General features: G+C 47.3%; 2 protein-coding genes across 6 annotated transcripts in view; one reads left to right on the top strand and one right to left on the bottom strand.

Moving 5' to 3' along the window:
- UBE3D (ubiquitin protein ligase E3D) overlaps positions 1-15,557 on the bottom strand; it is a 324,905-nt gene extending 309,348 nt beyond the window's left edge. The window contains exon 1 of the mRNA XM_077289817.1: positions 15,265-15,557. Within this exon, the coding sequence (XP_077145932.1) occupies positions 15,265-15,326 (62 nt within the window). The 5' untranslated portion in view covers positions 15,327-15,557. The remainder of the gene's footprint in view (positions 1-15,264) is intronic.
- The window catches only part of DOP1A (DOP1 leucine zipper like protein A), a 105,951-nt gene continuing 96,781 nt past the window's right edge, over positions 15,535-24,704 (top strand). For 4 of the 5 annotated variants that reach the window (XR_013221817.1, XM_077289814.1, XM_077289815.1 and 1 more), the window contains exon 1: positions 15,535-15,637. The gene's annotated coding sequence lies outside the window, so the exon portion shown is untranslated. Of the gene's footprint in view, positions 15,638-15,812; positions 15,889-24,704 lie in introns of those variants that run through there. The other variant, XM_077289816.1, reaches the window with a different exon arrangement.

The raw sequence follows: 24,704 nt of genomic DNA, 5'->3' as shown, positions 1-24,704 counted from the left end.
TTTTTAAGGGCAAAGTGTCGAGAAGTGCTGCAGAAAGCCAAAGAAGAGAGAAGTTTGCAGAGATAAGCTGTGGCTGTGAGTGTATGTGTCCACGTGCAGGAAACTCTGCGTGTTTGACGCTGCGCAGAGCCGCAGCGTCAAACACGCAGCGTCCAGATGTTACAGCATAGTGGAGGGGATTTTATTAAATCCTGTCTCCACTATGCGTGGTAACACGCACCCGGCGGCCCTGCGATAACGGACATGCTGCGCATCTTTTTAGATTGCAGCATGTCCGTGTACCTTGCGGCGACGCTGCGCCGCCGCAGGGTATGTCACAGGGCCCTGTGTGTGGGGTGCGATTATGCCGGATGTGTGCAATGAACACATCCGGCATCATCGTGTCACAGAAGGGAGCGGGGCTTAGGGTGGAGCGGGTTTGCCGATCCGTCCAAACCGCCGGCCATCCTGAAAGTGGACACATACCCTGAAACTTCATCATGACGTCGGGACCCATAATGAGGAAGAAGAAGGATGAATTGAACCCCAAGAACACCGTCCCATCTGTGAAACATGGTGGGGGAAACCTCATACTTTGGATGTGCTTTTCTGCAAAAGGGGACAGGACGACTGCACTGTATTTAAGGGAGGATGGATGGGGTCATGTAGCTCGAGAGTTTGGCCAACAACCTCCTTCCCTCAGTAAGAATATTGAAGTTTGGTTGTGGCTGGGTCTTCCAGCATGACAATGACCAGAAAAACACAGCCAGGGCAACTAAGTAGTGGCTCCGTAAGAAGCATATCAAGGTCCTGGAGTGGCCTAACTAGTCTCCAGACCTAAACTCACTAGAAAACTCAATGTTCCCTAGTGACAGCCCCAAAACCTGAAAGATCTGAAGAAGATCTGTATGGTATGGAAGATCAAAAAGGAAATTCTGACCTCTGTAATTGCTAACAAAGATTTCTGTACCAAATATTAAGTTATGTTTTTCTATTGTATCAAATACTTATTTCATGCAATAAAGTGCATGAAATAAGTACCATCTGCCCCGGAGCCTGCAAAAGGTCACTTATATAAAGTGATAAAATAGGATTTCTCAGCAACAGTACATCTGATATGAGACACACGGGAGGACTATTTTCAGCAGACTATAACCTGTATGCCCATATTAATAGTTTACATAGGTCACATATGGTGAGATTCCCTTTAAGTGACTCATTAAATGTTTAATAATGTTACTGCCTGCGACTAATCAGTATTGTTGTTCCTATATGGTCAGGAGTCTAATGATGGCTGGTATTAACAACTCCCATCATCTCCTTACTATTGTTAAGAACATGCTGGCAGTTTCATGTGATAAAATCATATACTGGCCTGACCTGATACTGTAATTGATTGCTGAACTAAACATGGCGATATAGTCTTGTACTGACATTTCTTCTACAAACGTAGTTGTAGCGATACAGGTTCTACTGATGTGGTTGTGTATCAACACTGGTCCTGGTATGTAATTGTGTACCGACAGTGGTTCTGCTGATGTAGTTGTGTACCAATGCAGGTTCTGCTGATGTAGTTGTGTACCAATGGCGGTTTGGGTGATGTAGTTGTCTACCATCGGCGGTTCTAGTGATATAGTCGTGTAACTATGACGGTTTTGGGGATTTAGTTTTGTAACAATGGCGGTTTTGGCGATGTAGTCACGTACCAATGGTGGTTCTGGTGATGTAGTTGTGTGATGACGGTGGTTCTGGTGATGTAGTTGTGTGATGACGGTGGTTCTGCTGATGTAGTTGTGTGATGACGGTGATTCTGGTGATGTATTAAAGTAGATGAGGCAATCTTTAATTTGTTAGACTTGACACTAGATCATTATTAGGATCGGTGTGCTTGACTAAAAATACAGCTATCTGAATGAGACCATGTATGTCAGCCAAACAAGTATTAGACTAAACCCCCCATACACTGTTTCTTATTTAAATTGCATTAAATACTAATGAGTAACCTCCAAGGAAAAGCCGACAGAAAAATGATCGGGTCACTTCTTTTAACTGCTTCGCCTCTTTGAAAACTTGAAGAGGTTATAAGAAGCTCAAAAGACTGAAGATGGTGATATAGCCGTGTACTGACAACGTTTTGGTTCTGATTATGTAATGGTGCATCGTCATCAGTTTGGTTCTGGTGATGTCGTTGTGCACCATCGGCGGTTCTGGTGATGTAGTCAAGTACCAATGGTGGTTCCAGTGATGTAGTTGTGTAACAACAGCGGTTCTGGTGATGTATTAAAGTAAATAAGGCAATCTTTAATTTATTAGACTGGACACTAGATCATTATAGGGTCTGTTGTGCTGGACTAAAAATACAGCTATCTTAGGCTAGTTTCACACTAGCGTTCAACAGGGCTGCGGACTTCCTTCGTGACACCCCGCCCACTGCCGCGCCTCTTCATTCAGCTCCGCCTACGGCTGCATGCATACCCTATCTTTAACATTGGGTACGCAGGCCATGCGGATGCCGCCACATGCGTCGTTTTGACGGTGTGACAATAGCACGAAATTGCAACTCGTTGCATTCGGCGCAGGTCGTCGCACCGTCAAAACGACGCATGCGGCTGCATCTGCATACATAGGTATGGCCTGTGTACCCAATGTTAAAGATAGGGTAAGCACGCCACATGCAGCCGTAGCTGAATGAAGAGGCGCAGCACTGGGCGGGGCTCCACGGAGGAAGTCTGCAGCCCTGCTGAACGCTAGTGTGAAACTAGCCAAAATGAGGCCATATATGTCAGCCGAAGAAGTATTCGACTAAAGCCCCTATACACTGTTTCTTATATAAAATGTATTAAATACTAGTGAGTAACCTCCAAGCAAAAGCTGCAGGAAAAATGGTCGGGTCAATTCTTTTAACCACTTGGCCTCTTTGAAAATTTGTAGAGATTAAAAGAAGCTCAAAAGACAGAATACATGAACAGCATGTCGTTTTTACAATGCAGGGAACATTGTTTACAGTTTGTTTAGCACTTTTCAGGTGGGTTATGAGAAGATCTAGCAGAAATCGATGTGTGCACATACCCTTAGGGTACCGTCACACATTGAAATTTCCATCGCTACGACGTTACGATTCGTGACGTTCTAGCGATATCGTTACGATATCGCAGTGTCTGACACGCAGCAGCGATCAGGGATCCTGCTGAGAATCGTACGTCGTAGCAGATCGTTTGGAACTTTCTTTCGTCGCTTGATCACCCGCTGACATCGCTGGATCGTTGTGTGTGACAGCGATCCAGCGATGTCTTCGCTTGTAACCAGGGTAAACATCGGGTAACTAAGCGCAGGGCCGCGCTTAATAACCCGATGTTTACCCTGGTTACAAGCGTAAACGTAAAAAAACAAACCGTACATACTCACCCGTCGGTGTCCTTCAGGTCCCTTGCCATCTGCTTCCTGCTCTGAGTGCCGGCCGGAAAGTGAGAGAGCAGATCACAGCGGTGCTGCGCTCTGCTCTCACTGTACGGCTGCACTCAGAGCAGGAAGCAGACGGCAAGGGACCTGAAGGACACCGACGGGTGAGTATGTACTGTTTGTTTTTTTACGTTTACGCTTGTAACCAGGGTAAACATCGGGTTATTAAGCGCGGCCCTGCGCTTAGTTACCCGATGTTTACCCTGGTTACCCGGGGACTTCGGCATCGCTCCAGCGCCGTGATTGCAACGTGTGACCGCAGTCTACGACGCTGGAGCGATGATCATACGATCGCTGCGACGTCACGGATCGTGCCGTCGCAGCGATGAAAATTTCAATGTGTGACGGTACCCTTAGTGTGACTTATCAATGGGGGGTTGACCACATAAAGTGTCTAGGGCAGCATGAGCGCCAAGTGCAGCCCAGCACGTAATAATAAGAGTTATATTTGTGTTAACTTTTTTTATGGATTTAATAGAAAAAAAAAAAATATGCATAACATTAATTTTTGAAGTGCATTGCATTTACTGATCCCCATGCATAAGGGTGTCCAACCTTTTGCCGTTTCTAAACCAAATCAGAAGTGTTGTCTTGGCCCGCACAATAAATACACAAACACTGATGATAACGGATGTGAAAAAAAAAAAAATGGGTTTGTGCATAATTTTATTGATATCCACCTCTATAGATAAATAGATTAGCTGAAGTGTGTGTGTGTGTGTGTGTGTGTGTGTGTGTGTGTGTGTGTGTGTGTGTGTGTGTGTGTGTGTGTGTGTGTGTGTGTGTGTGTGTGTGTGTGTGTGTGTGTGTGTGTGTGTGTAGAATTGTTGTAATTCAGCCATACTGGAGTGTTTGAACATGACCCGCCTTTTTAAAGGTCATGCCACCGCAATTCAATTGGATTAAGGTCAGGACTTTGACTAGGTCACTCCAAAGTCTAAATTTTGTTTTTCTTAGCCGTTCAGAGGTTGACTTGCTACATAACCCAAGTGCGCTTCAGCCTGAGGTCATGAGTAGATGCCGGACATTCTCCCTCAGGATTTTTTTAGTAGACAGCAGAATTCATAGTTCCATTTACCACAGCAAGTCATCCAGATCCTGAAGCAGCAAAACAGCCACAGATCAACACACTACCACCACATTTTACTGTTGGCATGATGTTCCTCTTCTGAAATGCTGTTACTTCTACGCCAAATGTAATGGGACATACACCTTCCAAAAAATTCAACTTTCTTCTCCTCAGTCCACAGAGTATTCCCCCAAAAGTCTTGACGTTTCCTGGCAAAACTGACAAGCCTTTATGCTCAGCATTGGTTTTCGTTTTGGAATTCTGCCATGCAGGCCATTTTTGCCCAGTCTCTTTCTTATGGTGAGGTCATGAACACTGACATTAACTGAGGCAAGTGAGGCCTGCTGTTCTTTGGATGTTGTTGTGGGGTCTTTTGTGATCTCTTGGATGAGTCGTCGCTGAGCTCGAGGCAATTTTGTTCGGCCAGCCACTCCTGGGAAAGTTCACCACTGTTCCATGTTTTCGACGTTTGTGGATAATGGCTCTCTCTGTGATTCACTGGTATCCCAAAGCTTTAGAAAATGACTTTATAACCTTTTTCAGACTGATAGATCTCAATTACTGTATATACTCGAGTATAAGCCGACCCGAGTGTAAGCCGACCCCCTAATTTTGCCACAAAAAAAAAAAAAAAAAAAAAAAAAATGGGAAAACTTAATGACTTGAGTATAAGCCTAGGGTGGAAAATGCAGCAGCATTAAGCTACTTACCAGTAGCGGCATTTTTCGGAGGCCCATGACAGCACTACGAGAGAGGGGATCCGCCCTTCAGGAACAGGAAACCTACAGATACAAGAAGGGCGGCACCACTCCTATGCATCAGTTGTATTTCAGAGCCTGAGAGGACTACCGCGGTTAGTGGCACACAAATATACATTATATACAGTATATATACAAAAATATCCTATTGCATTATAACTAGATACCAAACGTGAGATCTGTATATCTCATTATAAACATATCTACATTTTAAGAAGTGCAACCCCCACGTGAAAAAAAGGGAGGGAACTAAGGGTGCTGTCATGGGCCTCTGAAAAATGCCGCTACCAATAAGTAGCTTAATGTTTTATTCGGACTCCAATGACAGCACTACAAGAGATTTACAGAGATGTAAACTACCTTAGAGATGGACTATAGCTTGTAGCACCCTTAACCCGAAGGTGAGATCAGAGGAGAACCCCAAATCCAACCGATAGTGCTTAAAAAAGGTGGAAGGCGACGACCACGTGGCTGCCTTACATATCTGGTCGATTAACACTCCAGATCTTTCCGCCCAGGATGTAGCCATGGCCCGGGTGGAATGCGCCCTCAGATTCTGCGGAGCCGGACCCCCACCTGCAGTATAAGCCAGAGAGATAGCCTCCCTAATCCACTTTGCTAGTGTGTATTTTGATACTCTAAGGGTACTGTCACACTAAACGATTTACCAAAGATCACGACCAGCGATACGACCTGGCCGTGATCGTTGGTAAGTGGTTGTGTGGTCGCTGGGGAGCTGTCACACAGGCAGCTCTCCAGCGACCAACGATGCCGAAGTCCCCGGGTAACCAGGGTAAACATCGGGTTACTAAGCGCAGGGCCGCGCTTAGTAACCCGATGTTTACCGTGGTTACCAGCGTAAAAGTAAAAAAAAAAAAAAAAAAAAAAAAACAGTACATACTTACATTCCGGTGTCTGTCCCCCGGCGTTCTGCTTCTCTGCACTGTCTGCCAGCCGGAAAGCACAGCGGTGACGTCACCGCTGTGCTCGCTTTCCGGCCGGCGCTCACAGTGCAGAGAAGCAGAACGCCGGGGGACAGACACCGGAATGTAAGTATGTACTGTTCTGGAACTTCAATCAGAACCTTTTTAAGGCATAAGTTTATGACCTCCGCTTCCAAAGCTGACTGTTCAAGGGGGGGGGGGAAGAACGCAAGGGGGTTAATTTAAACCTATCTCGAGGCTGGTGACTAAACTCAAGTCTCAGTCCATCCGATATTATGCCTCGCACCCAATCACTATTCGTGATGTCTGACCATGCTGAAGAGAAAGCTGCCAATCTCTCCCCCACAGGGACTAGTCATTGGTCCGGTTTCTTACGTTCTTTTGAGGAACGGTGGAACATATAGCCCGTACCTCATCTGCGTCTATCTTCCCATCTAGAATTGTCCCTAGAGGGTGAAGATACGCGCTTCCTTCCCCGACCAAATCTCCTTCTGTTGAAAGGACAACGGTAGGATGCTGATGATAAATTAGGGAATTTTTTCTTGTCATCCCCTGCTTTTCCTAGCAACTCATCCAAAGTTGGACCGAAGAGATATTCCCCTTTGCATGGGATAGCGCAAGGTTTCGATCTTGATTGAATGTCTCCTGACCAGCACTTCAACCATAAGGCTCTACGAGCCGCGTTGGAGAGTCCTGCTGCTCTGGCCACCATTTTAACTGAATCAACTGAAGTGTCCGACAGGAAGGCAGCGGCCTCTTGAATCACTGGTAGAGCATTCAGAATTATATCTCTGGAAGCGCCCTCTTTAAGCTGGGACTCCAACTGATCTAGCCAGACCATTAAGGATCTAGCCGTACAAGTTGCGGCTACTGCCGATTTCAAAGATCCGGCCACCATCTCCCAAGTACCTTTAAGGAAGGTGTCTGCCTTCCTATCAAGAGGATCCTTAAGGGTCCCCATGTCCTCAAATGGTAATGAGGCTTTCTTTTATGCTTTCGCCACCTCAGCATCTAATTTAGGGGCCTTGTCCCAGGTATCAACAGCTGGATCATCAAAGGGGTACCTGCGCTTCAATGCTGGTGGTAAAGAGCCTTTCTTTTCAGGTTTCTTCCACTCTCGGAGAATTCCTGAATCTTTTCGTTCAACGGAAAAGACCTACGTTTTCTTTGATCTAATCCACTGAACATCATCTCTTGTCTGGAAGTTTGCGCTTTAGGCTCTTCTATGCCCATTGTACCTCTGACCGATTTTACTAGTTTGTCTACCCGGTCCAGAGGCAGACAGAATCGGCTAGAGTCTTCTTCTGATGAAGAGGGTATAGAGGCATTGGAACCCTCTTCTCTTTCTTCCTCCGAAGAATCAGAGTTCAAGGGGGCCTTATACTTCGAACCTCCGCCTAGGATAGGGACCTCAAGGATTCCCTTACTTCCACAAGGATCATTTCCTTTAAATTAGCCGCACTCACAGATTCTTCCACTACCTGGGGGAGGACAATAAAGGTGATAACTTCTATCTGACCTAATGTCACTCCGCCCCCACCACTCCTGTAGACCTCACCGTCTGCTGTTTACAGGGGGTGCATAATTTTTTGGGACAAGAATCTGGTAAGGGGACTCCACAGAGGGTGCATTCCTTATGTTTCGTCTTGCCCATACTTTTCTTCCCCTAAAATGACAAAGTATAAAGGGCCTGCGTCACTGAGTGAACTTTCACGTAGATCACTTACCAGTGCCCGCCGACAAAAGGTACCGGAATGCGAGGGGGTTCTTTCCCAGTTGATGCTCGCGATCCCTGCCTGGATGAGCTCTTACTACTGGACTGGTCAATCCTGACATGCTCCTTTTCCTTGGGATTCTGTCGCACTTCATCCAGCAGCTGAGGCTGCCGATCAGCATCACTCTCCATGATGAAATGACGCCAAAGCAGGGTTCTCAATCTGACACCTGCTTAAAAATCCCCCTTGATTCCGGTCAGCAGACTGCCTCGCGCTGTCTCCATTGGTCCAAGCAATCCAGGATGCAGCTGGGAGGTCAGCATTCAGGATCCGATGGGATCGCTCAGGGCCCCGTCACTTGCAATATTCACCTGTCCTCGTTCCGGCACCGCTGTCTTTCGCATCCTCTGCACTAACAATCAGGCAGGGGGCGAGGACTAACCACGTCATCGCGCCCTCTGATCTGAGCGTCACTGCACAGGATGCGGAAGACAGAGTGGCGGCTGGAGCGAGGACAGGTGAATATCGTGAAGTGCTCCCCCTCCCCATTATACTCACCTGCTCCCGAGGCGGTCCCTGCACATAGCTGGTTCTCCGGGCGCTGACAGCTTCTTCCAGCGTTGAGCGGTCACTGTTACCGCTCATTACAGTAATCAATATACAGCTCCACCCCTATGGGAGTGGAGTCGGGTCCATATTCATTACTGTAATGAGCGGTACCATATGACCGCTCAACGCTGGAAGAAGCTGTGAGCGCTCGGAGGGACGTGCAGGGACCGTGCCAGGAGCAGGTGAGTATGTCACAGCCACCGCTCCCCCTCCCCCGCTGACCCCCCTGGGACAATGACTCGAGTATAAGCCTTGAGGGGCACTTTCAACCTAAAAAAAGGGCTGAAAATCTTGGCTTATACTCGAGTATATACGGTACTTTGCTTCTTATTTGTTCCAGGTGTGGCAGTAATCAGGTCTGCGTGTGGCTAGGGAATTTGAGTTCAGCTTCCCAAAGATGTCATAAACCACAGTTAATTTATGCTTTAAGGGGTCGAGTGAGCAATCACTTTTTCGCACAGGGCCCTGTAGGTTTTATTTTTCTCTTAATAAAGTCCTTCATTTAAAAACTGCATTTTGTGTTTACTTGTGTTAGCTTTGTCTAATATTTAAATTTGGGCATCTAAAATATTTAAGTGTGACAAACATGCACAAGAATAGGAAATCAGGAAGGGGCAAACACCTTTTCACACATCTTTATATCAAATGGGAGATAGTGAGACTGTATATACACCACACAGGAAACACTGGGGAGGGTGTACAGTACAGACCAAAAGTTTGGACACACCTTCTCATTTAAAGATTTTTCTGTATTTTCATGACTATGAAAATTGTACATTCACACTGAAGGCATTACAACTATGAATTAACACAGGTGGAATTATATACTTAAAAAAGTGTGAAACAACTGAAATATGTCTTATATTCTAGGTTCTTCAAAGTAGCCACCTTTTGCTTTGATGACTGCTTTGCACACTCTTGGCATTCTCTTGATGAGCTTCAAGAGTAAGGGTATGTGTCCACGTTCAGGATTGCATCAGGATTTGGTCAGGATTTTACGTCAGTATTTGTAAGCCAAAACCAGGAGTGGAACAATTAGAGGAAAAGTATAATAGAAACATATGCACCAATTCTGCATTTATCACCCACTCCTGGTTTTGGCTTACAAATACTGATGTAAAATCCTGACCAAATCCTGATGCAATCCTGAACGTGGACACATACCCGTAGTCTCCGGAAATGGTTTTCACTTCACAGGTGTGCCCTGTCAGGTTTTATAAGTGGGATTTCTTGCCTTATAAATGGTGTTGGGAGCATCAGTTGTGTTGAGCAGAAGTCTGGTGGATACACAGCTGATAGTCCTACTGAATAGACTGTAAGGCTATGTTCACACTTTGCGTTTTTTGCTGCGGATCCGCAGCGGATTTGCCGCTGCGGATCCGCAGCAGTTTTCCATGCAGGGTACAGTACAATGTTACCCTATGGAAAACAAAAAACGCTGTTCCCACTTTGCGGAAAATCCCTTTAAAAACCGCGCGGAATTGCTGCGGAAAAAAAAGGAGCATGTCACTTCTTTCTGCGGATTCCGCAGCGGTTTTCAACAAGCACCAATAGGAAAGTGCTGTTGAAAACCCGCAGAGGAATCCGCAGAAGAAACCGCAGGAAAATCCGCAGGGAAAACCGCAGCGGTTTATCAATGCGGTTTTTCCAAATCCTCTGCGGAAAAATCCGCAGCAAAATCTGCAAAGTGTGAACATGCCCTTAGAATTTGTATTATGGCAAGAAAAAAAGCAGCTAAGTAAAGAAAACGAGTGGCCATCATTACTTTAAGAAATGAAGGTCAGTCAGTCCGAAAAATTGGGAAAAACTTTGAAAGTGTCCCCAAGTGCAGTGGCAAAAACCATAAAGCGCTACAAAGAAACTGGCTCACATGAGGACCACCCAAGGAAAGGAAGACCAAGAGTCACCTCTGCTTCTGAGGATAAGTTTATCCGAGTCACCAGCCTCAGAAAATGCAGGTTAACAGCAGCTCAGATTAGAGACAAGGTCAATGCCACACAGAGTTCTAGCAGCAGACACATCTCTACAACAACTGTTAAAAGGAGACTTTGTGCAGCAAGCCTTCATGGTAAAATAGCTGCAAGGAAACCACTGCTAAGGACAGGCAACAAGCAGAAGAGACTTGTTTGGGCTAAAGAACACAAGGAATGGACATTAGACCAGTGGAAATCTGTGCTTTGGTCTGATGAGTCCAAATTTGAGATCTTTTGGTTCCAACCACCGTGTCTTTGTGTGATGCAGAAAAGGTGAACGGATGGACTCTACATGCCTGGTTCCCACCATTAAGCATGGAGGAGGAGGTGCGATGGTGTGGGGGTGCTTTGCTGGTGACACTGTTGGGGATTTATTCAAAATTGAAGGCATACTGAACCAGCATGGCTACCACAACATCTTGCAGTGGCATGCTATTCCTTCCGGTTTGCGTTTAGTTAGACCATCATTTATTTTTCAACAGGACAATGACCCCAAACACACCTCCAGGCTGTGTAAGGGCTATTTGACCAAGAAGGAGAGTGATTGGGTGCTACGCCAGACCTGAACTTAATCGAGATGGTTTGGGGTGAGCTGGACCGCAGAGTGAAGGCAAAAGGGCCAACAAGTGCTAAGCATCTCTGGGAACTCCTTCAAGATTGTTGGAAGACCATTTCCGGTGACTACCTATTGAAGCTCATCAAGAGAACGCCAAGAGTGTGCAAAGCAGTCATCAAAGCAAAAGGTGGCTACTTGGAAGAACCTAGAATATAAGGCAAATTTTCATACTTTTTTGTTAAGTATATAATTCCACATGTGTTAATTCATAGTTATGATGCCTACAGTGTGAATGTACAATTTTCAGTCATTAAAATACAGAAACATCTTTAAATGAGAAGGTGTGTCCAAACTTTTGGTCTGTACTGTATATACACATCACATAGGAAAAACACTGAGACTGCCATATACATCGCATAGGAGACACCGCAACTGTGGTATATACATCACATAGAATACACAGACTGCTGTACATACATCAGATACAGAAGGTTTCACGGGGATACCATGACAGAGAAAAGTCAGATGACCGCAGGGTCTGGTGTGCGTACTTTTGTACTGGTTACTTAACTGTATTAAACAGTGCAGGTTTTTTTCCTTGCTAGCAGAGCAAGGGTTAATCTGTTCAGGTGAAGTTCCTGGAGCTTTCTTACATGGATTGTATCAGCTGTTAAGAGTTGGCCACTCCACTCTGCTATATTTTCTTGCCTCTGGCACTTAAGAATTATCAGTGTTAGTTCTTACTGGCTGGTTCTGGAGTTGGAGGTGTAGTTCGTGGTTTGAGTAGGTGTTTGGAGTTTGTTCAGGAGACTGCGCCTTGGAGTTTTGTCTGTGTGTACATCCTCATCCACCTTCCTTTAACTCCCTTGTGTCCCACTCTGGTGTATTTTGTATGGTTGGTATTTTTATCCCTGTCCGTATTCCCTTGTTTGTCTGTTTTAGTGTGTTCCTATACACTTCAGCTTCCCACTACCATGGGTTGGGGAGGGGACAGATCAGGGTTAACATAGGAGAATAGCAAGACACGTGAACCCGGCGTCTCCACCTTCAGAAGTAATCTGAGGGATAAACTGGGGCGCCCCTAGTTCTAGTGTCCTGATTGGTGCCTGTAGTCCCAACTCTATCATGAAAATAGGATACAATGAGACTGGTGTGTACATTGCATAGAATACGCTGAAACTGCTGTATATACATCACATAGGATATGCTTAGACTGCTGTACATACAAACACAATCACTGGAGATGAGGAAAAATTACAGAATGAAGCTTCAGACCTACAATGGCAGCATGTTGAAACAGTAAAGCACCGAGTGCTAACGCCACCCACAAAAAACATGTCAGAAGAAAGAGAAATCACTGAAACAGCCGGCACACTTTTTTTTTGTGATCGCCGTTATTCACTGATCACGTGATCGGACACAAGAAAATCCGTCCCTGATCATGTTCTCCAAGGTCTACGCTATCCCCGGTAGCCAAGACCCTGAAGATTTTACGACTCTTTGGTGGCAATATAGCATAATTCACGATCGCCGGTTTAAAACGGCAATGAGGGAATAAGTACCCTTAGCAGCTGCTGTTTTAATGAGTATCGGTGATCGCTAAGGGGTTAAAGGAGGTATCTGGGACTTGTCAAAAAAAAAAAAAAAGTACAAAAAGTATCTAAGCACTAACAGGCAGGTACCTGCAACATACCTGCCTTTGTGAATGGTGATGTTCTTTCCCGACACAGGAGCAGTCACGGACCGCTGCTGCCAGGGATTCAGCTGCCTCTGCTGATGCGATGGGCTGGGACATACAAGGTCATTGTGACTGACAGCCTGCGCCCCCAGTTAGGCAGAGGGGATCCGGCTGTCAATCAGAACGACCTCGGAAGTCCTGTCACATCTCCACATCTGATGGAAAAGAAGCCTCCGCTCTGTAGACGTGACGTCAGCAGAGCAGCTGAACCCCGGCAGGAGTGTCTGTGACCGCTCTGTGCAGGAGAAGAACGGCGCCGGACACAACAGGCAGGTTAGCTATGATTACCTGCCTGTTAGTGCCTAGGCACATTTTTTGAAAAGTATCGGATAAAACCTTTAAAAGTTATAAATTGTATTCAATTGTTTAAGAGTGAAGCAATACAAAAAGTAGATTAGAAAATGATGATCTATTGGGCCTCAAATAAAGGGACAATATCCCAAGGGGCAAATTGGGATAGGGGAATAATCAGAGTAATCTAATTCATACCCTATTAAAGCCCTAAAAATCTATACCTAGTTGTGGAAGTTGGTATCCTAACAGGTAATGATTCTGGCGTCCCCACTCAGCGAGGGCTGTACCTAGAGGAGTCCCTATAAAAACCTTACTAATACATCATGGTATACCACCAGAATAAATGGGATTCAAGAGCTGATCTTTGCTGTGTATCAGGACCCCGGATGTCCTTATCTCTCAGATTCTTGATGTATCCCCCCCCCCCTCCCTAGGATAAACAGGGTTCATTAGGAGACCAAATTCCAGAGTTGGGCCAAAACACCAATAAATTTGTGAAAACTAAGACAGTTTTTCAGGGATTTATTAAGGTATGAATTAGATTACCCATATTATCCCTTTCGTTGTGGCCCCAATAGATCATCACTTCCTATGATACTTTTTGTATTGCTTCACTTTTAGGTATGCTTTTAAATAATTGAATACAATAACTCTTGGGCAAATCATCAAGATCCACTTCTGGCAGCTCCCTTTACAATTGCTGATCAATGATGTCATGTGACATTGTTGTGGGATGTGCAGTTGTTGATCTTCTGCAGCCTTTTAGTATTGGCTCTGAATACTGAAAGGCTGTGGCCGATCAGTGGCTGCTGATTGTCACCTGACAACTGTGGTCAATGTCACGTAGCCGCTAGGTCAGACAGCCTCAATATCACAGGAGCGTTTCCAGTCCATAAGGTGACGATGCACCACGCTGCAGCTATGCAGAAGGGAATATCCAATAACTAGAGTTAATGTGAAAGGATTTGCACGACCCGGCCCATCAGCCACGGTAGTAATCTGTGACTTCTGGACTACAATTCGGAGAATGGATTCTTCCTTCTCTTTTGATTAGCCAGCCTGGCGCACCGTCATCATTGCAGTGTGACCCGTGGGTGACACCGGCTCAGGCCCGCAAATCAAAGAGGAGCCACGGATGCAGCCAGGTAAGAGGCTTCACTAGTGATGGGACGTCTGATTGTTCTTGGACATCTGGATCACTTGGTTCCGCTCAACAAATAGGGCTCTTTTGGATCCCAAAAGGATCACTATTGAATATGTGCAAAAAGGATTTGATATAAAATGGAGAAAAAAAAAGGACCAGCACATCTAAGCAAGCTAGTGTGAACAGATCAATATGAAAACTCTAAGGTTGCACCAGAACTTCCTAAGAATGACACAGACTGCATTACTGCCATAGAGAATGGGGAAAACGCTACACTGTATATATGAAATATTATTTCTCAGATTTATTGTGTTCACCCCAGCCGACGCCCCACCCACCTATAGCTAGCCAATAAAACTGTAGGGTGGGCGGAGTTACAGCTGCTGAACAGCATGTTACCCCAGTTAGCCCTATGGCTGTCTCTGGGGTCCGGGCTCCCATCCTTCACGGCAGTGAGCCGGACAGACCCCCACAGAGTACTGTCACGGCCGATGGACCAGCTCCTGTAATTCCACTCAACCATCTTGACTATGGACATCTCCTTTAAGGACTTTAGCCCCTCTCTAATAATAATAATAATAAGAGCGTTGATAAGTGTACGGTACCACAGGCATCAGATCTATGGCAGCAGCAGCGCCTCAGTGCTGCATTACTGCCTACATACAGGTCAGGCACTTCTGCCCCAGGGACTGCTCTCCAGTGCCCAATTATTAGGCTGCCGTCACACTAGCAGGATTTGGTCAGTATTTTACCTCAGTATTTGTAAGCCAAAACCAGGAGTGGGTGAGAAATGCAGAAGTGGTGCATATGTTTCTATTATACTTTTCCTCTGATTGTTCCACTCCTGGTTTTGGCTTACAAATACTGATGTAAAATACTGACCAAATACTGCTAGTGTGACGGCAGCCTGACACCCACATTGCAGTCAGTGACTGGAAACACAGTGCTATGCATGAGCCCTGCCGGTAGGTGGCAGACGGGGCAAAGCGCTGGTAACCACTGGTGGCTGCACTGGCTGACACTTACCTCAGGATGAGAGTGGCAGTGAGCATGCTCCTCCGGACCTCCAGCCGCACCGCACTGCTCATGGTCGGATACCGCGGGTGGAATGCAGCGTGTGCAGGCGCCTCTATGCGGAGACCACGCTGCTCTACAGCGCCGCCTGTCTGCTGCACATCACGGCACGGACACAGCTCTCATACATCACCCAGGCCCGTGGACATACTAACTCCATGTACTGGCATGATACAGCTTCAAATATGGCAGCGACCACCACTTGAGAACACTTTACTTCCTGTCGCATGCTCCTGACGTCACTCTCCCCGCCCATGTGTGGTCTGGTTTCCTGTTGCATGCCGGGAGCTGTCAGCCGGGCAGCCTGCGGCTCCTCCGTGCTCAGGTGAGACCCTTGTGATGCCGGGACTGCTGCTGCGCAGGAGGAGAGGGCACAGGGGTGTAATGGCCAGGCACTGCTATGTGCCCACACCACCGGGAGGGCGGCCCTGAGCGCAGAACACGGCACATCGCGTCCTCTCACAGACTGATACATATCGCGACATGCCTCACCTCAGCGAAGCTGCTATGTGCAGCCTGGCACCTGTGTGGTCATGTGATCCTATACCTGGCATTGCCCCCTGCCATTGGTGAAGGGTATGTCCTGGTGTCTGTACACTATAGTGGGGGGGCACCTGTGTGGTCATGTGATCCTATACCTGGCATTGCCCCCTGTCATTGGTGAAGGGTATGTCCTGGTGTCTGTACACTATAGTGGGGGGGGCACCTGTGTGGTCATGTGATCCTATACCTGGCATTGCCCCCTGTCATTGGTGAAGGGTATGTCCTGGTGTCTGTACACTATAGTGGGGGGGGCACCTGTGTGGTCATGTGATCCTATACCTGGCATTGCCCCCTGTCATTGGTGAAGGGTATGTCCTGGTGTCTGTACACTATAGTGGGGGGGGCACCTGTGTGGTCATGTGATCCTATACCTGGCATTGCCCCCTGTCATTGGTGAAGGGTATGTCCTGGTGTCTGTACACTATAGTGGGGGGGCACCTGTGTGGTCATGTGATCCTATACCTGGCATTGCCCCCTGCCATTGGTGAAGGGTATGTCCTGGTGTCTGTACACTATAGTGGGGGGGCACCTGTGTGGTCATGTGATCCTATACCTGGCATTGCCCCCTGTCATTGGTGAAGGGTATGTCCTGGTGTCTGTACACTATAGTGGGGGGGCACCTGTGTGGTCATGTGATCCTATACCTGGCATTGCCCCCTGTCATTGGTGAAGGGTATGTCCTGGTGTCTGTACACTATAGTGGGGGGGGCACCTGTGTGGTCATGTGATCCTATACCTGGCATTGCCCCCTGTCATTGGTGAAGGGTATGTCCTGGTGTCTGTACACTATAGTGGGGGGGGCACCTGTGTGGTCATGTGATCCTATACCTGGCATTGCCCCCTGTCATTGGTGAAGGGTATGTCCTGGTGTCTGTACACTATAGTGGGGGGGCACCTGTGTGGTCATGTGATCCTATACCTGGCATTGCCCCCTGCCATTGGTGAAGGGTATGTCCTGGCATCTGTACACTATAGTGGGGGGGGCACCTGTGTGGTCATGTGATCCTATACCTGGCATTGCCCCCTGTCATTGGTGAAGGGTATGTCCTGGTGTCTGTACACTATAGTGGGGGGGCACCTGTGTGGTCATGTGATCCTATACCTGGCATTGCCCCCTGCCATTGGTGAAGGGTATGTCCTGGCATCTGTACACTATAGTGGGGGGGGCACCTGTGTGGTCATGTGATCATATACCTGGCATTGCTCCCTGTCATTGGTGAAGGGTATGTCCTGGTGTCTGTACACTATAGTGGGGGGGCACCTGTGTGGTCATGTGATCCTATACCTGGCATTGCCCCCTGCCATTGGTGAAGGGTATGTCCTGGTGTCTGTACACTATAGTGGGGGGGGCACCTGTGTGGTCATGTGATCATATACCGGGCATTGCCCCCTGTCATTGGTGAAGGGTATGTCCTGGTGTCTGTACACTATAGTGGGGGGGGCACCTGTGTGGTCATGTGATCATATACCGGGCATTGCCCCCTGCCATTGGTGAAGGGTATGTCCTGGTGTCTGTACACTATAGTGGGGGGGGCACCTGTGTGGTCTTGTGATCATATACCTGGCATTGCTCCCTGTCATTGGTGAAGGGTATGTCCTGGTGTCTGTACACTATAGTGGGGGGGGCACCTGTGTGGTCATGTGATCATATACCGGGCATTGCCCCCTGCCATTGGTGAAGGGTATGTCCTGGTGTCTGTACACTATAGTGGGGGGGCACCTGTGTGGTCATGTGATCATATACCGGGCATTGCCCCCTGCCATTGGTGAAGGGTATGTCCTGGTGTCTGTACACTATGGTGCGGGGGCACCTGTGTGGTCATGTGATCCTATACCTGGCATTGCCCCCTGCCATTGGTGAAGGGTATGTCCTGGTGTCTGTACACTATAGTGGGGGGGGGCACCTGTGTGGTCATGTGATCATATACCTGGCATTGCTCCCTGCCATTGGTGAAGGGTATGTCCTGGTGTCTGTACACTATAGTGGGGGGCACCTGTGTGGTCATGTGATCATATACCGGGCATTGCCCCCTGTCATTGGTGAAGGGTATGTCCTGGCATCTGTACACTATAGTGGGGGGGGCACCTGTGTGGTCATGTGATCATATACCTGGCATTGCTCCCTGTCATTGGTGAAGGGTATGTCCTGGTGTCTGTACACTATAGTGGGGGGGGCACCTGTGTGGTCATGTGATCCTATACCTGGCATTGCCCCCTGCCATTGGTGAAGGGTATGTCCTGGTGTCTGTACACTATAGTGGGGGGGGGCACCTGTGTGGTCATGTGATCATATACCTGGCATTGCTCCCTGTCATTGGTGAAGGGTATGTCCTGGTGTCTGTACACTATAGTGAGGGGGGGCACCTGTGTGGTCATGTGATCATATACCGGGCATTGCCCCCTGTCATTGGTGAAGGGTATGTCCTGGTGTCTGTACACTATAGTGAGGGGGGGCACCTGTGTGGTCATGTGATCATATACCGGGCATTGCCCCCTGCCATTGGTGAAGGGTATGTCCTGGTGTCTGTACACTATAGTGGGGGGGGCACCTGTGTGGTCATGTGATCATATACCGGGCATTGCCCCCTGCCATTGGTGAAGGGTATGTCCTGGTGTCTGTACACTATAGTGGGGGGCACCTGTGTGGTCATGTGATCATATACCTGGCATTGCTCCCTGCCATTGGTGAAGGGTATGTCCTGGTGTCTGTACACTATAGTGGGGGGGGGGCACCTGTGTGGTCATGTGATCATATACCGGGCATTGCCCCCTGTCATTGGTGAAGGGTATGTCCTGGTGTCTGTACACTATGGTGCAGGGGCACCTGTGTGGTCATGTGATCATATACCTGGCATTGCTCCCTGTCATTGGTGAAGGGTATGTCCTGGCGTCTGTACACTATAGTGGGGGGGGCACCTGTGTGGTCATGTGATCATATACCGGGCATTGCCCCCTGCCATTGCTGAAGGGTATGTCCTGGTGTCTGTACACTATAGTGGGGGGGGGCACCTGTGTGGTCATGTGATCATATACCTGGCATTGCCCCCTGCCATTGGTGAAGGGTATGTCCTGGTGTCTGTACACTATGGTGTGGGGGGGCTCCTGTGTGGTCATGTGATCATATACCGGGCATTGCTCCCTGTCATTGGTGAAGGGTATGTCCTGGTGTCTGTACACTATAGTGGGGGGGGCACCTGTGTGGTCATGTGATCATATACCGGGCATTGCCCCCTGTCATTGGTGAAGGGTATGTCCTGGTGTCTGTACACTATAGTGGGGGGGGCACCTGTGTGGTCATATGATCATATACCTGGCATTGCCCCCCTGTCATTGGTGAAGGGTATGTCCTGGTGTCTGTACACTATAGTGGGGGGGGGCACCTGTGTGGTCATGTGATCACCCATGCCCTGCAGATTGTGAGCCCTCGCGGGCAGGGTCCTCCCTCCTTATGTACCCGTGTGCCTTGTTTTTTGCTCATGTTTAATGTATTTGTCTATATTTGACCCGTATTTCACATGTAAAGCGCCATGGAATAAATGGCGCTATAAAAATGAATAATAATAATAATAATATACCGGGCATTGCCCCCTGTCATTGGTGAAGGGTATGTCCTGGTGTCTGTACACTATAGTGGGGGGGGCACCTGTGTGGTCATGTGATCATATACCGGGCATTGCCCCCTGTCATTGGTGAAGGGTATGTCCTGGTGTCTGTACACTATAGTGGGGGGGGCACCTGTGTGGTCATATGATCCTATACCGGGCATTGCCCCCTGCCATTGGTGAAGGGTATGTCCTGGTGTCTGTACACTATGGTGCGGGGGGCTCCTGTGTGGTCATGTGATCATATACCTGGCATTGCCCCCTGCCATTGGTGAAGGGTATGTCCTGGTGTCTGTACACTATAGTGGGGGGCACCTGTGTGGTCATGTGATTTTATACCTGGCATTGCCCCCTGCCATTGGTGAAGGGTATGTCCTGACGTCAGTACACTATAGTGGGGGGCACCTGTGTGGTCATGTGATCCTATACCTGGCATTGCCCCCTGCCATTGGTGAAGGGTATGTCCTGGCATCTGTACACTATAGTGGGGGGGCACCTGTGTGGTCATATGATCCTATACCGGGCATTGCCCCCTGCCATTGGTGAAGGGTATGTCCTGGTGTCTGTACACTATAGTGGGGGGCACCTGTGTGGTCATATGATCCTATACCGGGCATTGCCCCCTGCCATTGGTGAAGGGTATGTCCTGGTGTCTGTACACTATGGTGCGGGGGGGCTCCTGTGTGGTCATGTGATCATATACCTGGCATTGCCCCCTGTCCTTGGTGAAGGGTATGTCCTGGTGTCTGTACACTATAGTGGGGGGGGCTCCAGTGTGGTCATGTGATCTATACCGGGCATTGCTCCCTGTCATTGGTGAAGGGTGTGTCCTTGTGTCTGTACACTATAGTGGGGGGGCACCTGTGTGGTCATATGATCCTATACCGGGCATTGCCCCCTGCCATTGGTGAAGGGTATGTCCTGGTGTCTGTACACTATGGTGCGGGGGGCTCCTGTGTGGTCTTGTGATCATATACCTGGCATTGCCCCCTGCCATTGGTGAAGGGTATGTCCTGGTGTCTGTACACTATAGTGCGGGGGGGCTCCAGTGTGGTCATGTGATCCTATACCTGGCATTGCCCCCTGTCCTTGGTGAAGGGTATGTCCCGGCGTCTGTACACTATGGTGCGGGGGCACCTGTGTGGTCATATGATCCTATACCGGGCATTGCCCCCTGCCATTGGTGAAGGGTATGTCCTGGTGTCTGTACACTATAGTGGGGGGGGCTCCAGTGTGGTCATGTGATCCTATACCTGGCATTGCCCCCTGTCCTTGGTGAAGGGTATGTCCTGGTGTCTGTACACTATGGTGCGGGGGCTCCTGTGTGGTGATGTGAATGGGATTTATAGACCTCTCATGGGCACCGGCCGTGGCTCTGCGTAGTGACCTGCGCATTTGAAGTCCGTAACGCTTCCATCTCTCTTGCGAGCTCTATGTGTGGATTTTCCCTGTAGACATGCATTAGATGTGGAAAATCCTCGGATAAAAAACACAAAATGTGCAATGAAGCATTTGCTCTGCAGAAACACACTAAAAATAAATGTAATCTGCATGTGACTGTATCAATAAGGTTTTACAGTGTCAAAAACAAAGCAGCTTTATTTAAAATGTGCTGTACAACCAATGACAAAAAAATGTAATAAAAATGCATGGAATAAAATGAAAGTAACCTAATTTACCTAACAGAAAATCTGCAACATCAAAATCTTCCCACCTGCTCCTAGTGGGAACGTGGCCTTAGGCGAGCCTGTCCCATCTGCAGCATGCCGGTATATAGGGCATAGAGGCAGCACCACCTGGGTGATATTGCTAGAGGTCATGCTGTACTTAGCAGTCCAGTGGGCGGTCCTAGTCAGTGACTGACAGCTATGCACACTTAGGCTGTGTTCACATGTTGCATTTTCTTCTGCAGGCGAAACCTGCTCTCTTGGCAGTAAGGAAGCTTCTTACAAAAAGCAGGTTTTCTTGCATTTTTATTGTCTCTTCTGCATGTTGATAAGGATTAGTGCCCCTCCCCCCCCCAAAAAAAAAAAAAAAAAGCATGATGCAACTTTCTTACACGTTTGTACCAAAAACACAGAAAAACCTGATCCCTGAGTTTTGTTGCTGCATTTTTGCATTGCCCATTGCTTTCTATGGGTGAGAAAAGCTGAAACTAGTGACATTATGCTTCCTTGAAAACGCAGCAGTTTTCCAATTCAGTCAGGAAAAAAACAATGTGTGCGCATGAGATTTCTGAAATCTGATAGACTTTGCTAGTACTGTAAAACACATTTAAAAAAACGCAGCAAAAATGCAACGTGTGAACATAGCCGTATACGGTAAAGGCTGTCAGTCACTTATTAGGACCGCCCACTTGACTGCCAGATACAGAGTCAGCAGGGATTTCAATCACTAAAGCACAAGTTCTGTTGAAGATTTTCCCACAAAGCCATATATCCGTGCGCTCAGCTTCTCCTGCGCTGTAACATTGTGCCTTCGCATTGGACTGCATTTTTAATGTGACAGGTTCCCTTTAAGTACCTTCCCACTGTGACATAATAGGCTTATGGCTACTAAATTTTCTTGAGCTGGAAAATATTTACGGTAGAACGACCTCTGTTCTGCCAGTTTCTGGGTTGGATAAATCCCAGTAGTCAGAATGCTGCCATTGCCTCTGGAATTTTGTACATTTTTTCTCAATATCTTCAAGTTCCTTTTCCCTTGCTATTAAAAAGCCATACATAATATCTTGTGGACTGGACAGGAATAATGCACACAGCCTCTTATTTTCATTAAAAAAAAAAAGCTGCAAAAAGTATGAAATAAACACAGCATGTGAACGGAGCTGAAATGGCCACAGTTTGGAGCCGGTTTTGTGAAGCATTTCTTATATATTTGCCATTCTTCTTCCTTTTGTTCTGTTACAGACAATAGTGCCGCCATACTGTGCCTTGGAGGTGCTCGTAGTTCACTTCTTACTCTTGTTCTTTCTGTTTGATGCCGTATTATTTCTGGACTCTCCGGTGACAGATTAGGGCACAGACTGCAGGGATGTCACTTCGGTCATAGTTTGACTATTATCATTTCATCTGCTTGCAGTTTGGACTCTTTCTACTAGCGATCATCGTGATGATCATGTTACAGCTCCCGCCGTCACTTGCTTTTATCTAGACCAGCCCTGACTTACTTTTAATGATATGCAGGGGACATTAACCTGAATAACCAGATAGTGTACAGAGATACTAAGGAATAATGCAAATGACTCCTGCCCAAATTACCTGCACCAGTAATTACACATTGACTCCCAAAGTGGTGATTTAATTTCGTTTTGATAGATCCGAGGTGTCTGTTCTGTGATATCACATGAAAGGCAAGACAAAGCCATGTCAGCCTATGTGTGTGACGGTTTTAGAACTTAGTTATTCAGATTTTCAGAGCGCTGAAGGGCAATTGTATCTAGTTATGCAGTACATGGGTGGGAGATGTCATAAATCACATTTTTGTGGTTATGTTAGCCATAATAATGGCTGTAGTGCAGCAGGGTTTACACAGTGTGACAATATGCAAGGACCACAGGAAGTTCAACATAAAATGTCTTTATTCCAGTAAACTCACATAAACATGTAAAGAATATCCTCCGGTTCCCAGCCCGATCCTCCAAACAGTCCGTGTTCAAACCTGTTGCCGTGGACAATTGCACCGCCGTATCTCTTGGGTGCGCAAGTCCTTGGCTCTGTCTTCGCTTCACACAGGCCTGGGTGCACAGAGCCTCCTGCTCTGCAGCTTGCAAAACAAAACTAACACACCCAAGACAAAACTCAGAGTTTAAATGGGAGTCGTAGAGATAAAGAGCCACTTCCAAAACCCGGAATGAAGATAGGGATTCGCTCCACTACCAAACCTGCAAATCCCTCCAAAAATAAAGGCCCAAGTTGGGTTTTCCTAAAATCTGACTTGGTCAACTTTCTTTGACCAAATGGACTCACTTTCACTCTGCCTTGTAATTCACAGGCGTTTGGTGTAAATACAAGGCGCTCCAGCGGGTTTAATATGTCTCTATACGCATCCTGGGGGACACATACCGGCCCTCGTATATGATCCCCCTTACTGCCTCACAGGCCAGATGGGTTTCTAAGCTTTCCAACATCTGATTGCTAGGGGTCCGGAGAATTGTTCTCCACCTATATAATTTGAATGGTCCCTACTGAGCATGTTCAATCAATTTTGAAGATTTGTCACCAGGTTTCACAATACAAATTATATACATTTTATCAAATGGATTTGTCACGCTTGATGTAACTGATGTACTTGCTTTGAAAAGCCTTTCTTAAAATGGCTGTATAATCCTGTTAAGCATGATATGAGCATTTCATGAGTCCAGGATTTAAAAAAAAAAAAAAAGCAAGAGCTTTCATGAGTCCTGGTGCATTCAGTCTCTAGTCACACAGCCAGACTGACAGCTGCAACTTGTACTGAGCAGTGTGAGATCTCAACAGAAGGAGGGTTGGTTACTGAGAAGCTGACAATCAGGCTAGAGGTGCTTTCAAGTTTCATAAAGGATTATGCTGCCAATATGTATTTTCAAAGTAAATACAGCATCCTTATCAGGTCTAAGAAATCTATTTAATAATTTATGAAGTTAGTTTTGTGCAATATGGTGATAGATTCACTTTAAGGCCGGGGTCACACTAGACCGTAATACGGACGAGTGCTATGCGATAAAAAATCGCATAGCACTCGGCCCAATGTTAATCTATGGTCCAGCTCCCATCATCCGATATTTTCTCCACCGTATTTCGGATCCGAGGGAACTCGCATCAGGCTGCGATTGTCAGCGTATCTCGGCCGAGACTCGCCAATGCAAGTCTATGGGTGCGCGAAAAAATCGGATTACACACGGACCATGCGTGTGCATTGCGAGAAATACGCAGCGGTGTTCTATAGAAAAGCCGGTAATTCAATTGCCGGCTTTGCATCTCTCCTTCACAAACCCGACAGGATATGAGACATGGTTTACATACAGTAAACCATCTCATATCCCCCTTTTTTTTGCATATTCCACACTACTAATGTTAGTATTGTGTATGTGCAAAATTTCAGCGCTGTAGCTGCTAAAATAAAGGGTTAAATGGCGGAAAAAATTGGCGTGGGCTCCGGCGCAATTTTCTCCGCCAGAGCGATAAAGCCAGTGACTGAGGGCAGATATTAATAGCCAGGAGAGGGTCCATGGTTATTGCCCCCCCCCCCCCCCCCCCCGTGGCTACA

Source organism: Ranitomeya variabilis, chromosome 2 (genome assembly GCF_051348905.1).
Source record: "Ranitomeya variabilis isolate aRanVar5 chromosome 2, aRanVar5.hap1, whole genome shotgun sequence".
NCBI lineage: Eukaryota > Metazoa > Chordata > Amphibia > Anura > Dendrobatidae > Ranitomeya > Ranitomeya variabilis.
Note: the sequence above shows the minus strand (reverse complement) of the source record. Positions and strands in the feature narration are given on the sequence as shown.